The sequence below is a fragment of the Lottia gigantea genome (assembly GCF_000327385.1).
Source record: "Lottia gigantea unplaced genomic scaffold LOTGIsca_35, whole genome shotgun sequence".
In the NCBI taxonomy this organism is placed as follows: Eukaryota; Metazoa; Mollusca; class Gastropoda; family Lottiidae; genus Lottia; species Lottia gigantea.
In genome coordinates, this window is record NW_008709190.1 from 1,301,085 (window position 1) to 1,317,123 (window position 16,039).

Sequence of the window (16,039 nt, forward strand, 5' to 3'; positions counted from 1 at the left end):
TCTACTTTATAACCTTGTTTGACATAGGGTAGCATTACTAACAACTTTCTATAAAGTTTTCAGCAAAAGACAAATTTATCCCGTATATGTAAATCTAAATGTGTTCTCAGTAGGCAATGCATAATCAAATTCTAAAAAAAAGAGGGGAGGTCAGAACACATACATGATAAACTTAGCACAATATCAACTCAAAAAGACACATCGTAAACAAACCACTCTCTGTAGTATTAGCCATCCCAGAGAAAAATCTCATACTTACCGTTAGTCTCTATCGTTAATACATTTCAGTAGATAGGGTTACATCAAAATTACATATATCTGTCCGCAAGACTTTTGCATAAGTTAAAAAAAAGCTGAGGTTCAGTTGAAAATGTATCTATTTTGGTGCGTGTGATGATCTTTTGACACGCCTACCCGGATGCACAACCTTTGACATTGACCTTGATCTATCACCGACCTTGACACCGGAAGCAGGTGCTCGTCGCGGGGGAAACAAATCGTAAGACTTCAGAAAACTCCTAAGAAAATGTGATTGGCAATCATCATTACTCACGGACTTGACAAGTGTTGGTATTTACCAGACAGGAGAGGAAGTCGATAAGACAGACTTTGTCAACATTCATTTATGTAGCAAAGCTTTTGAAATCTTAAAAGAACAAAATTACACAATCAAGGCATCATCACTCAGAGTAACTAACTAAGTAAGATTCGCAGACCGTGCTAATATAACTTAAGTCTATCGTCTTCTTTGACCCTTATGTCGTGTCTGTGGCTGGTCAAATTTTTTACCCATCGTGCATTGAAATCGACCAAATTTGCACTTCATGCGTAGAACAACATATCCACACTAAAGACCATTAAATGTCACCAACTAGTTTCGATTACTTATTGCAAACTCTAGTCTAAATGAATCAGCTGTCATGAACGGTCACACATTTGACTTTATACAATCATTATAGACTGTTGTGGACTGACTTATTTTTTTTTTATCTTATATGACTTTGTCATTGTCCAGATCTCCCGGAAAACCTTCAAATAAGTTGGATCAAAAATTATAGATTGAGACAGTTTTTATATCAAATTTTAATTTGTTTTCCTTGACCTTATGGCAATAGGGACTATTCGAAAAATAAGTACCGATACCAAATTTATAATTGATTGTAATAATTATGTAGTAACATGTGACATGATAAACTTTGAGGTTTCAGTTAAGTTGGTTTGGATCTCAAAAAAGCTTAAGCTAAACATTTTCTAAAACATTAGGCCTAATTGATCCTTTGTTCATGATTAAAATCATTTATTCTATTCAATGTTAATAAGATCAATCTGTTCAAATGGCTGAATGAAATTTGCTTTTTGTCGTTAAATAGGAGGATTTCTTCAATTTTCAGGTAAACTGTCTAGGGTAACAAAGGTTAAACAGATTTGAAAGCAAAGAAATAATTTGAAAATGCCTTCTTATTCAGAGTTTCGTAAGTATTGAATTTGAAGCCAATTATTATTGTTCATTATTATTTCTAAATTTTCTATGTATATTTATGATTTATCTGATACCGGTGTTTTAAGTAGAGATATACAACAATATGATATATTTTGACACATAGACTCTCAATTGTTCATTCACCAATATAGGTTTGCTGCTCTGAATAGATATCACTTGTTCATTTCTGCACTAAAGATGTCCTAAATTTTAATCGACGACAAATATCTCTGACCAAGACCGCTCGTGTGCCCGCACTTTCAGATGTTCTGCATGTCTTGCTCAAGTTGAAGATAATTCATATTGAATATGATGATTCTTATTTGTTATTGTAGGTACGTTTAGATTCCTCATATTATTCTGTGGATGTATGTTAACATTTGGATCATTCTTCTCCTTTGATATGCCAAGCACTATTCAAACAGAATTACAGGAATTACCGGTTAGTATTTTTGTCTGCTATTGTCAGCTAAGATGTTCAAACACTGATCTGTACCACTGGGTAGCTGAATGATCTAATGTATAGAATACCCAGTCTAAGGGTGATACTGTTAAATCATTTTGTTTAGTGCATTAGTGAATATAATAATGTGTGATGCCAAAAAAATAATTTAGATTTTAGTATTTACTTCTTCTTTAAGACTTCAGTGTCACATTTCAATGTTAGCCTGAAAATCAGATTTCATTGTGACTTTATTTTGCTTAAAGAGACATTCCACTTGTTTTGTAGGTCTAATTTTATTTTGCTCCAATTTGTGAAAACTATAAACTAAAATCTATAAACATTTACCCCATAATGCAGTGGTTTCCAACCTATTTCAGCCTTCACACCCCTGATTAGTGAGCATGTCTCACTCTACAGGCAACAATTCATTATAGATTCTTTTGCTTTTTATTTTGTGGGTCAATGTCATGAAGATGATCCCTGTAATTTTTCACTGAAATGTCATTTCCAACTTCGTGTATTCACTCTATTAGCTATATGGTGCAACTTTTGCTTACAATTCTTTATGTATTTTGTTGATTTATATATGCCCACATGTAGTATGGAAGCATATTGTCATCCGTCCCTCTGTTCACAATTGGCTCATGGCTCACGGTACAGACTATAAACAATGATTAGTACCTCAAATCAATCAAAGCTGCTGGTGTGAGTATGTCACCTTGCTTTGTAGGGCTATCTTTTGTTAGATGCATATATGTTTAGTGTTGAAAATATACTTCAGGTGGATTGTGATGAAAATGGATCATTTCTAGATGTTGATAATGCTACTTCAGAATTTAATGTAACCTGTTGTACTGGATGTCTTGGACTAGGTCCATTACATTATAATCTATTATTTGCCTTGTATGCATGGACGTAAGTTTTGCATCATTTTTACACTCTCATTTGTTTTAAATCATTAATGTTTATTGTTCACTTTTATAGCGTTTTGTTAGTACACTTGCTGATAGCCACTTGAAAGTGTACAGGCATGAAACTCTATTAAAAATGGGTTCCCTTATTTTGATTTATGAAAATGAAAATGCTAATACTTGTATGAATAGAAAGTAGAGATGCTCTAATGACTTGAAAAAATACCAGTGTGTCTCACATGTTCATAATTAATCCATAATTAACTAAATTGAAGAGAGTTACCAGCAGAATTTGAATTAGTGACCGATCAAGAAAGGTCAAAAAGTCTTTTTTTATCCAGACTGTACTTACATGGACATTTATGATTGGTTAAAAATCTTTATTATATGCAATAAGAACATAATGATATGATTAAGAATACATGATGAAAAGGCTTAATTTGACACAAAAATCCATCTTTAAAAGTAAATTTGTGAAACAGAGTTTGACCGTCAGCAATAATAATAATAATATATTTATTTCGTACAAAATATAGTACACAAATGAAGATAAGATAAGATATTGACAGAGTTCTTCCCCTTCTCCCATGCAGAAGGGACAGGTGCACCATTTTTTTTGACCAATCATTTTATTAGCTAAGCCAATCCGTGATAGTGTTCACAGCTCACCGTCAAAATTTGAGCCTTCAAATGCATGTGTGTCCATAATTATCCGCGATTGAATGTTAAAATGACGACTCGTCAATATAAGATACTCTGTGATATATTGAAAAGACATATATAAAAATAGTGAGTAAAATTCCTGGTTTGAAGTATTTTTAAAGTAATTATGTGATTTTCTTACATAAATCATTCCTTCAAAATGGTGCATCTGTCCTTTTAAGGTTACAGGATATTCGAATGTCAAATTTACTAACTGGTGATACCTATTTTCAGAAGATGACTTTATTCAAAAATTAGCTAAAAGACCCATTACTGCTATGTAGTATGGCAGTGATTATTTAAAATATTTGAAAAATAATGTGAAAGAGTATATATGGTTGTAAAGCTATCATAAACAGTTACCTTGATGTTTGCAAAGAGCGGCTTAAGTTATCCATAATTTGAGCTCTAGTTATGTTGGTATTTTACTAATAAAGTTTATTTCAGTGCCTCTATCAATGTATTAATAGCTGGTGTTCTGGTAGATAAACTAGGAACTAAATGTAAGTAACTTCAGTTTTTATTACTCTTATTGTAATCTAACAATTTTTTAAAGAAACTGTAAATGAAATGAAATGAATGGAGTTTTATGACCTACTTTTCTGCACCATGTGGGCTAATAAAGAAACTGTAAAAAGAATTTTATGAAGATTTTATGCATATCAGGGACACTGATAACATCGATTTGCGCCATTCCAAAATTTTCAGTCAGACGTGTGTGAGTTTTGCAATTCACTTGAACTATTCTGATTTATGACATCATTATCACAATATCTACGTCAAATAGTCTTTGCGATAGCCATGTTAGAAAACGGTTAGTTTGAGTGGAATTGCTATCACAGATGTCCGACTGAAAATTGAACAAAAATGGGTGCTATCAGTGTCTGTCATAGACATAAAAAGTTTAGAAAATCTCTCTATAATCCCTTTAACTCTAATTCTTTACTTTATATTGTTATTTGAAGAATTCAGGAAGTTGTGGTTCATATCCTTGTCAGATGACATTTAATAAATAATTCAAATATTAAATTCATTTCTCTTGTAGCCTAGGTTTAAAGTATTAAAGGTATTTGTTATTTGTATAACTTTGTGCTTGTGCTCGTCTTTACTGTAAAAATTAAGCAAATATTTTATCTTCTTCTTTTTACTTAAGCTATAAGGAAATTGGTTATATATTTTTCATCAACCATTTTAACTATACTTGTTATACGCCCACATGGAAATGTCTACATACCTTGCCGTCGCCCCTATCCATCGGTCCGTCAACATTTCTTGTAAACACAATAGAGACTACAGTTTTCAACTGATTTTAATGAAATTTGGTGTGATCATTTATATTGATGAGATAGTGGACAAGTTTGAATTTGATATTTCGATGAAAGGTCTTTGAGTTATTGCCCTTGACTTAGAAAAAACGCGTCAAAATTTGTTTATGAACACATTAGAGACTTAAGTTTCCAATTGATTTTAATATGAGAAAATTCATAGTTTAGTCAATAAAGACTTTTTATCATTTCTGACAGCTGCCAGTGCGCGTATGTTATCTTTCCTGGCAAGCTATCTTTTTGTCTTACTTAAGTCTGTGTGTATTAGTTTTGATAGTTAGTTTTTCAGTTGTTGTTTCATTTGATTTAGCTTGCTTTCATTTCTATTTATCTATAATGATATATTTTTATCTGCCTACATGTGGAGCCATATTTGCGTCGCCCAGGTCCATCTGTTGGACCCCTCCTTCTGCCTGTCTGTTCACAATGCATGTAGCTCTTTAACACTCTAGAAGGCTAAAATATTGACAAAATTGAGTGAGTGTTTATAATCACTTAATGATAAACCTTATTAAAAAAAAATATATGTTTTATGAGCTATTGCCCTTGTTCTTGAAAACATGTTGAATTTTCAGCTCGTAAAAGGCAAAACCTTGACAAACCTTGTTAAATATTGTTAATTATCATCCAAAAGAAGTGTATGACTGAAGGTTGAATATTTCATACTGGTGATTGTTACTGTACTGCCAAATATTCTATTCTATATTGTAGTTGGAGCTGTGCTATATGGTTCCTTATCACTATCAGGTAGTCTGATATTTGCTCTATCTATAGTCAAAGGACTAAGAAATACAGAATATATGTTCCCAATGTTAATGATAGGCCGATTTTTACTGGGAAGTGGAAACAGTGGTATGAGAAGTAAGTTGTATGTAGTTCTCTAGTTATTTACAGCAGGGGTTTTCAATCTTTTCCTTCAAATACCCCTTTCAGGAACCTTGATCAATTGCATTTACCCCCTCTTCCCTTACTAGTTTGTGATTTTCTCTACGGTTTTCCCTGCAATCTTTTTCATGTCATAGACTATAGCCTGACTGAATTGAACGACTTGCATTATGATCGTCCAGACTACAAGTGCCTCACTACACCCCGAAAATTGCAAAATTACTCACTTGGGATAGTGCCCCCAGGTTGAAAACACCTGATGGGTGCAGGCACATGAGCAGTTTTTGACGTTGATTAGAGTCTTCTCTTGAGTTTCAATGACTTGCACCGGCACATGAGGAAACAAAAATCTCCAGTTGGTCGTTTCCACCTTGTCACGTGCAGAGCATGCAATTGAAAGGAACATGAATCTGATTGGATGATGACGATCTGTCTTGCACATGCAAAATTTTACTAAGATTTTACAAAAATCACCAACCAAGACCGCTTGTGTGCCCATACCCTTACTGTAATATCAACTGAACTAAATCTTACGCTACATACAGTTTTGGTCTCGGACAAAAATCAGTAAAAATTATTCATTAAGAACCAAGTATGAATCATATCGAGAATCAGCAAAAACAAATAATAATATTCTATTAGAGTTATTGCCCTTGTTCACATATTCACTATAAGCTTGTAAGCACTGTGAATATGTTACCGTACTTCGCATGCTTTCTTCAAAAATGAAGTATGACTAGTGATCCTATCTAATGTTCATTAATCCAGCCATGACATTATATTGCTGTTCGTTTTCAGTTGTTCAAGATAGGGTGACAGCTTTCTGGTTTCGTCACAAAGAATTATCTCTGGCATTTGGTATCTGTTTAACATTTTCACGACTTGGGAGTGTCTTTAACTTTTTGGTTACAAGTGTTGTGGTTAAAAAATTTGGTTTAGAAGTTTTGTTTTGGGCAAGTAAGTGGTACAAATATGCTGTTAGACTGAAGATCAAAAATTTCACTGTGGTGGATAATAGTACACAAATCATGCCCTTCTGGAACACCTGATGGAACTCTCCAAGGGTGTTTGACAACTTCCATTTCTTTATGAGAAAGCAAAAAAAAGAAGAAAACTATAACTAAATAGGTTCACAGTTAAGGATCCTTTCCACCAGCTGGTTCTTGGTCAAACGTCTTGGCATTGATCTTTCCCGGATTATCCGCACCCATTTACAGCTGGACAACTGGAATTATGAGTGAAGATGACTTGTTCAAGTCATTGGACTTTTACATGCTGATCGATATCAGAGCCCACAACCACCATTTGTTCCATGTAGTCTAGCAAATGATATCTTGAATGAACCAACGCTCTGACCCACTGTGCATTAGAACCTTACATAGCTTATATTGCTTATTTGGTGTATATATATATTATAATATAATGACTCTTTGTTTTAGGTAGTGTCTTATGTTGTAGTGGTTTCCTATTTGTTGTTTTGATGTCTTTCTTGGATCAATATGGTTTGAAGAAATTGAACAAAGCAGATAAAGAAGTAAGAAGAACTCTGGTAGGTTGAATTTTTCTATGGAACTGTTGCTGTATTCGTTACCTTTCGCATGCACTGAATTTCTGAGCTGGGATTAGTAATCACCACTTATATATATATTTGGCAATCTTTTTTGAAATTTTAGTCTGGATTTGTCTGTGTGAAACATAGAAAGCATTAGGAATTCTTATATTAGATTGATTTTAAACAGTCTGTTATGAAATTATATGTTGAATGTTTCTGCTGGAATATTTGGGTATGATTAAAAATGATTATACTCCTGATGACGGTGTGAGAACCACATTGAAACGTTGAAGTAATAAATATTCCAGAAGTATATATCCATATAATTGTCTTATTTATCTATATCTTACGCTTCTAATATGCCAATGAAGGATTATTTATTTCTATAGTTTGCTGTAGCTGTAGTGTATCTCTATTATTCTACCTCAAAACAAAAAAGACTCCTCGAATTGTTCCTGAATGTGCGCATCTTTGACATCTTAGAAAATGCTGTTGATAGGTTAAGCTAGAAGTAAGACTGGTTAAGCAGACATTTAGAAGACCGTTTCTCGTATACATGTACTTTATTTATTTATAGGAATGTAAGGATATCCGTGATTTTTCTGCAACTTATTGGATATTAACAATAGTAACAATGTTGTCTTATTCAACCATTATTCCATATATTGCTGATTCAAGGTTAGTAATCTGTTTACCATTATTCATTATATAGCTGATTCAAGGTTAGCAATCTGTTTACCATTATTCATTATATTGCTGATTCAAGGTTAGTAATCTGTTTACCATTATTCCTTATATTGCTGATTCAAGGTTAGCAATCTGTTTACCATTATTCATTATATTGCTGATTCAAGGTTAGTAATCTGTTTACCATTATACCTTAGATTACTGATTCAAGGTTAGTTATCAGTTTACAATTATTCCCTATATTGCTGATTCAAGGTTAGTAATCTGTTTACCATTATTCATTATATAGCTGATTCAAGGCCAGTAATCTGTTTACCATTATTCATTATATAGCTGATTCAAGATTAGTTATCTGTTTACCATTATTCCCTATATTGCTGATTCAAGGTTAGTAATCTGTTTACCATTATTCCCTATATTGCTGATTCAAGGTTAGTAATCTGTTTACCATTATTCCCTTTATTGCTGATTGAACATTAGTAACCTATTTACCACAATTCTCAATTGCTGATTCAAGTTAAGTTATCTAATTACTAACTATGGAAAGTTGAAATTGACTGTGATCTGCTATAAAGTGATGAAATGCCTTGAAATTGCAATCTTTACTGTAGTAGTTAGCTTTATTGCCTGGTTTTTGGAACAGACAAAATTTGAAGTCTTACATTTTTAATATTATTTTTCAGTAAATTGTATCAAGATAAATATGGTTATAACCAACATATAGCATCTTATATAGCTGGAGCTCCTTATTATATAGCATTATTAGGAGCTCCTATACTTGGTATCTTAGTGGTAAGTATTATGTTGGAGTTTATTACTTACCTATCAATTTGGTTATTATATCCCACAGGTGCAGACAAAATAATAATTATAGCACAGATTTAAACACCAAGCTTGAAGGGTGAACAATAATAACAAAGATAACAAATAATTACATATAACTTGATTGACAAAGGTCTGACAGATTTAACTGGAAGGAAATGTCCAAAATAGGATGAAGGATTTCAGATTAGTGTATCTGATTAGATTTGAGATCTCCATTCATTATTGTCTAATATTAGTAAACCAAGGTTCTGCATGCTCATCTTCACAATGTCAAGCTATTCCGATCTTTGTTTTATGCCTTGACTGCAATAGCCACCTTTCTTGTATCACAGAAGTTTGGTAATGGTGATTGGTTGGATTGTATGTTAGCAAAAAATCAGACAATCCAAAATCCTTGATAGTCTGTAAACAAGGGGGCATAATGATTACAGTTTATCTGTCAGGCTATGATTTGCTGTATTTGCTGGCCTACTATCCAGTCAAATTGTTGCATTCTGTGATGCAAGAAAGGTGGCTATTGCAGTCAAGGTATAAGATAAAGATCGTAATAGCTTGACAATTTGGAGATACTGCATTCCTTGACAGTTTTCAAAAAATAAATAAGAAAAAGAGTAATCTTTCTTGGTAAGAAGTTCCTCATCGCACACTGCAATATTATTACCTTTCAATATATTTAGATTACTATGTGGCCCTCAGTACCACTGCTTGTCAAACCTAGAGCATTAGGTATAGCCATGGGAATACTGACATCATTTCAATTTATTGGTATTGGTATAGCTAATCTGGTTATGGGTAAATTACTGAATCTTCGTGGCCCGTAAGTATTTTATCTTCCTTGAGTGGCATTTAGTAACTGAGGTATGAATAACTGGACACAATTATATGGGTTACAATTACTTTAATAAATAACTTACTTTAACTTATTTATTTAAGTAATTGTTATCCATATCCAGTTAAGTATATTATTCTATTTTAACAGTAAACAAGAAAAATAGAAACCACTATATTTTACAAGGATAACAACTTAGGTTCAAAATTGAGGATCCTTTCTACCAGCTGGTCCTTGGCCAAACCTCTTGGCACTGATCTGGATTATCCGTACCCATTTACAGATGGTTTGACCTTTGAAGGTCATCAGACTGTAATTATTGAAGTGGTTGTCCCTTTTCACAGATCTGCAAGAATGATTGACACCTGAATATTGACCAATCCTCTTAAAATCAGCTCTCATATTTTTTACCCACAACAACAAAGTGACAAGCGTGTTGTTAAAGATGAAATTTGATTTTTGTTGTCTTGTGTGTATTTGACAAAATGGTATTGAGGTGTGCATTAGATACTTGAAATGCAGACGAAAGATATCCAGAAAGATTGGCAGGCGGTCATTTTGTTCGCTGTTTTGGTTGGTTGTTTGTGGTGATTAACATCTGTATCGAGTTGGTGGAGCCTTTGCTGTTCTCGCTGATTCTTGAATTACAACTTTATTCTACCCTTATTAAAAATATGATGCCATGTGTTTTGTTCGTCAGCTTGGCATCTCTTTCATGCATGCTCTGGTTGATCTTGTGTTCTTTTGTTATAGTGATGAAGATAAAGCTCAAGATTGGGTCAATGTTTTAATGTTCTTGATGTCTATTATAATATTATGTTTGATATTTACCATACTTCTCAATATCATTGATTGGAAACAGGTATGTCCTTTACTTTCTTTTTTAGCTAATTGTTACATGAAATGATTTGAGTTTTACTTCCCACTTTTCTGCACCATGTGGGCTAATGAAGACTGGCAACGCCATGCAGGGTGCGATGAGGGAAATATTTCCAGGACAGCGGCATTAACCTGCTCTTTTTCAATTTCCAACTGTCGAGGGATCTTTAATGTGCACAGCCTGTAGCACTCAGGTCCTCGGGTAAACCGGGTTGAAAATTCAAAAGGTATAATCTCGACCTATGCCAGGATTGAACCCTGGACTTTCAGATCATTACTTACAACAGCAAAGCAATTTGTTGGATTTTGTTATGTGATCAGTATTTTTAAACCAATGGAACATGATGTTGATATGTGATTTTCAAAATGTGTCCCTTCGTGATGGAGCGTGAAAATTCACTGGCGATTTTAATTGACGTGATTTGGCGAAAATTTATGCTGGTTCGTCCAGAGCTTTTTTATAAGTGGTAAAATTGTTTGGAATTGTCTACATATTGTTTGAACTCTTTTTGTAGGGTAACATACTGAATCAAAAATCCACAAGATGTTTGACAGATTCCAATTGTTCATCTTACTATTCTGTATCGGGTTCCCAGTTTGATGTTCATAGTGCTATTAATCAAGATCTTCGAAGTCGTATAGCACCCAATTACCAGGCCTTGATATCCTCAGCTAGTAGTATCAATTCACAATCGTCACTCAAAGACAGACTTGATGAAGTACAGTAGTAAATTGTTGAAATAGTACTCAGATCTGGTCAAATTGTATTTTATTATTTAGCATACATTACTCTAGGGGGGCGCTCGATTGGTGAATTCTGCATGTTTGGGATTTATGGAATCCACTGGATGTTCAATAAAAACAGAGTTCATGTGTGCCACAAAAATAGTAAATGCAGACAGAGTTCACAATGGTGAAGAAAGGACTAAAAGGGAAAATTTTGAATCTGGTTCTGTACTGTTTGATTGTGGCCAGAATTGGAACGAACAGGACATGTTCAGAACTCAACAATCAAGCGCCACCTAAGATTCACATTATTATTCATTGTTAGATTGTCTTATTATGACTGATTTGTTCTGGCAAATATTGATAGATTGTCTTATTATGACTGATTTGTTCTGGCAAACATTAATATCTTGTCTTATTATGACTGATTTGTTCTGGCAAACATTATTAGATTGTCTTATTATGTCTGATTTGTTCTGGCAAATTATGACTGATTTTTTCAGGCAAACATTATTAGATTGTCTTATTATGACTGATTTGTTCTGGCAAACATTAATAGATTGTCTTATTATGACTGATTTGTTCTGGCAAACATTAATATCTTGTCTTATTATGACTGGTTTGTTCTGACAAGCATTATAAGATTGTCTTATTATGACTGGTTTGTTCTGACAAGCATTATTAGATTGTCTTATTATGACTGATTTGTCGGCAAACATTATTAGATTGTCCCAATATGATTTTTATGGCAAGAATTAAAAGATTTTCTCTTTCAATGTTATGGATAATTTATTCAACCCATCTTCATCTTCTATTGTTATTGTTATCCAATTTTTTCAATATTATGGATAATTTATTCTAGCAACCTCTCTTTCATTGTTATTACTTGTGATAAATACTAACAATTTTTTTTTTATTACTGATGATTCCAGCTAATTTTCTCTTTCAATGTCATTTCTGACTATATAATCTAGTCACTGTTGCCTTTCATTGTCCTTACTGATGATTTATTCCATCGATAATTTTTTTTCATATGAATTAGCCAATTTTGGTTATTATAGCCATTTTTCCTTTTCCATTGCCAATATTTCATATCACATCGATGTTTTCCATTAATACTCTATATCATTATTTTTACTGATTTTTTATGTCAATTCCCTATTTCATTGTTATTACTTATGCTATGTGTCATGACCCCAAATTCTAGTTAAAACTAATGATTTATGACAATGTTCCATATCATTGTTATTACTGATAATTTATATCAATACTCCATATCATTGTTATTACAGATTATTTATATCAATACTCCATATCATTGTTATTACTGATAATTTATATCAATACTCCATATCATTGTTATTACTGGTTATTACAGATAATTTATACCAATACTCCATATCATTGTTATTACAGATAATTTATATCAATACTCCATATCATTGTTATTACTGATAATTTATATCAATACTCTATATCATTGTTATTACTGATAATTTATATCAATACTCTATATCATTGTTATTACAGATAATTTATATCAATACTCCATATCATTGTTATTGCTGATAATTTATATCAATACTCTATATCATTGTTATTACAGATAATTTATATCAATACTCCATATCATTGTTATTACTGATAATTTATATCAAAAAATATTCCATATCATTGTTTTAACTGATGAATTATTTCAATGTTCCATATCATTGTTATCACTGATATTTGTTTTCAATACTCCATATCATTGTTATTACTAATGAATGATGGCTTACTCCGTGTTATAGTTCTTACTGATGATTTATGGCTATACTCCGTGTCATTGTTATTTCTGACGATTTAGTAAAAAGTCTATATTTCCAATGGGGATAATTTACTACAGTTGTTGTAATAGGAAAGATAGCTTGCCAGGCAATGTAACATACGCCCGCTACTATCTGTAAGAAATGATAACAAAGTCTGTAGTGGCTTAATAAATACCTAAGGTTGTCCGAATTTCTAACCAAGTTAAGAGATTTTTGCCCGAAAAAATTGGGGGCTGGGGGGGGGGAAGATAACCCTTTTGCCCCCCCCCCCCCCCCCCGAGATCTTGTCCATATGTACATGCATACCAAGCTTCATCGAGATCAGATAAAAATTGCACCCTCGATACAAAGTTTCTTCAAGATCGGTTAAAAACTATAATCTATATCGTGCCTTCAAGCCAAATTTGACGTGTTTTACTAAGTCAAGGGTAATAACCCTGTAATCTTTCATCCAATTATTACTAATTTCGAACTTGACCGAAGTCTCACCATATATACAATCTATACAAAGTTTCATCACAAGTGAGGTATATGGGTTAGATGGATATGGGTGTAAGAAAACGTAAAGTAATTCTGATTCTAGAAAGCGATATGGTTAGCTGAATTTGAGTTTCTTAGGGAAATGATACGACGATTTATCTTTTTTTTATGTTGTTGGGGGCATTTGTTCCAGTTATATCTTTTTAACTGAGTGAGACGCAATCCTTTCCTGCAAGAGAATTTGTTACTCATTAATATTGATTTAGACAGAATAGAGCCCAGACAGTTTTGATCGGATTTCAGTAAAAATCCGTAGGCCTGTATGATTGCCATGATTATCCTAGCGTATTTCTACACTGGCGACTTTGTGAAATGGGCAAATCTGACCACAAAGATATTTTCATCGGATACATTAAAGGGATATTGTATTGCCTCTAAATGTTTTGTTCTTCCATATAAATCCTTATTTGAGCTATTCACATCATTTTCAGTATGTGTGCGGCGAAAGAAAACTTATAGACACCTACTAATGTTTTCAACGGACAAAAATCTTAAAACAATTGTCTGTGCAATTCTACGTGTAACTCAATTCTTTATCGCAAACTGTTCATGATCCAAAATGATCTGTATTTCATATATTAGGCTACAGTGTTAATATTTGTTTAAGAATATTCCTCTGGCTTTATTAAAGCAATAGAAATATAGTAAGATTCAGAGTTTCAAGGAGTGGTGATATCACACACACAAAAACTTTTGACAATCAAAAAGTCGTCGTAAAGAATCCTTGTGTTGAACGATACGCTTTGTAAGATAACGAATTCAATTATGCAATTTTTCTCTATCTTTTGTTTTTGATGCACATTTTCATACTGAATGTTATTCTAAATAGATAGTCTACTTTAGCATCAAACGTTTGGAGACAATCAGTGAGTTTCGGATTAATTGCCGGTGTATGGTCGCCGAGGTCTCATAGAGATTTTATTGACTTCGATTGGTGATCAAATCTACTTGCATTTGAAAAGTATGGTGGGAAGATTTTTAATTGAGTATTTGAGGCTCTTCATATGACCTGACAATACTTAATCAGTCCAGTGAAGTACCATATATAGAAACCGTGCAGTGTAGCATCTACAAAGGTACTTATTAACAAGCCCAATTAAGTGGCAATCTCTTGGTTCTATAATGCCAATTTATCAGAGATATTCCTCCGACTATCTTACTCTAATTATCAGGAATTACTCACGTCTGTCGCCCTGTCATTCTCTAATACCCACTTGGCAATTTCTTCCGTTTGGCTGGATTATCATTCTGACAAGATTTTCAGTCGCGATCATCAAGTAGTTAGATTTGTTATAAGATGGAATGGAATGAACATCAAGGTATTCAAACGTGGAACACTCGTTCTATCGTCTGATTGTTTGGTTCTGTCTCTACTTTAAATATTGTAATTTACAACCAATTCTTGATGATTAAACAGTGCCACATGCCAGCGTGTATGTCTTAAGTTTTAAGTGTAAAATGTTTTATATAAGCCATTTCGGTGGGATTTCTGTTTTAAATTGCCAAGTTTTTGTTGGAACTGTTAAAAGGTAAGAATAATTGTTTAAATGTTTCACATGTTTTCGAAGAAAATTTTTTAATGTTCTATTTTCTTAAAGTGCTACGATGAATAAGAAGAATTTTACTACAAATTCTTTCGAGGATCCTGTCTGAAAATTGACTCTTTAAAAATCTTCCTTTTAAAGTCCAGAGAATTAAGTGCATTTGATTTCCACTGCTATTAGAAATATGGCGTTTCTTCGGGGGCACTTTCAAAATTTGTATCAATTTACATAGAGAAAGCATGTGCCACCTCCCCCTCCTCCCCCGCTGGAAAATTTTGTAGCCCTAGCTCGGGCCCCCTCAACCAATTTTTCCTTTTTTAGGCGCGTACGTCAACAGGGCTTGCATTCCATTATGTTTGTCCGCATCCCTATTTGAAAAAAATATTTATGTGGTCTGTTTTGGAACATCCATGCTACCAGTCTAAAAACTGAAATTGGGCCTCCACCTCCCCGCCAGTCAATAGAATTAGGCCAGCTCATTAAAGGTAGATTACAAAAACCTACAAGAACTTATATTCTTATATTTAGAAAAATCTCACAGGCCAAAAACCTACCAGGCCGAAATCCCGCTGTAAAAATATCGAAAAACATATAAGACAAAAACCCTACCCTGATAAAGCAACCCATTCATCAGACAAAAAAATGATTAAGCAAAATCCCCCCACCACCTCCCTCTAAATAATCTCATTATATTTAGTATGGTTTGCGGATTGATTTGCGCTTTAAAAACTAATCGTTAAACGGACCATGCACATTTCACAAGGTCCTACAAATCAAAGCAGCTGCTTTGAAATTCTCAAGAGATTAAAAAATAAAAGAAGATATTAAATTTCCTAGACCACCCACATCTCCTTCTTATGAATTGTATTAACCAAAGTAAACAAACCAAAGAGTCAGTGAA

The 16,039-nt window shown here is 33.2% G+C and overlaps 1 protein-coding gene across 1 annotated transcript; it reads left to right on the forward strand.

Moving 5' to 3' along the window:
* Positions 1-1,450: 1,450 nt before the first annotated feature.
* Positions 1,451-9,633, forward strand: LOTGIDRAFT_162692 (hypothetical protein; the record flags this gene model as incomplete). The annotated part of the gene is made up of 10 exons (XM_009058692.1): positions 1,451-1,472; positions 1,816-1,922; positions 2,707-2,840; positions 3,986-4,041; positions 5,575-5,724; positions 6,547-6,705; positions 7,188-7,297; positions 7,878-7,978; positions 8,671-8,779; positions 9,490-9,633. The coding sequence occupies 10 exons, from the start codon at positions 1,451-1,453 to the stop codon at positions 9,631-9,633; spliced, it is 1,092 nt and encodes a 363-aa protein (XP_009056940.1).
* Between the last annotated feature and the right edge of the window lie 6,406 nt (positions 9,634-16,039).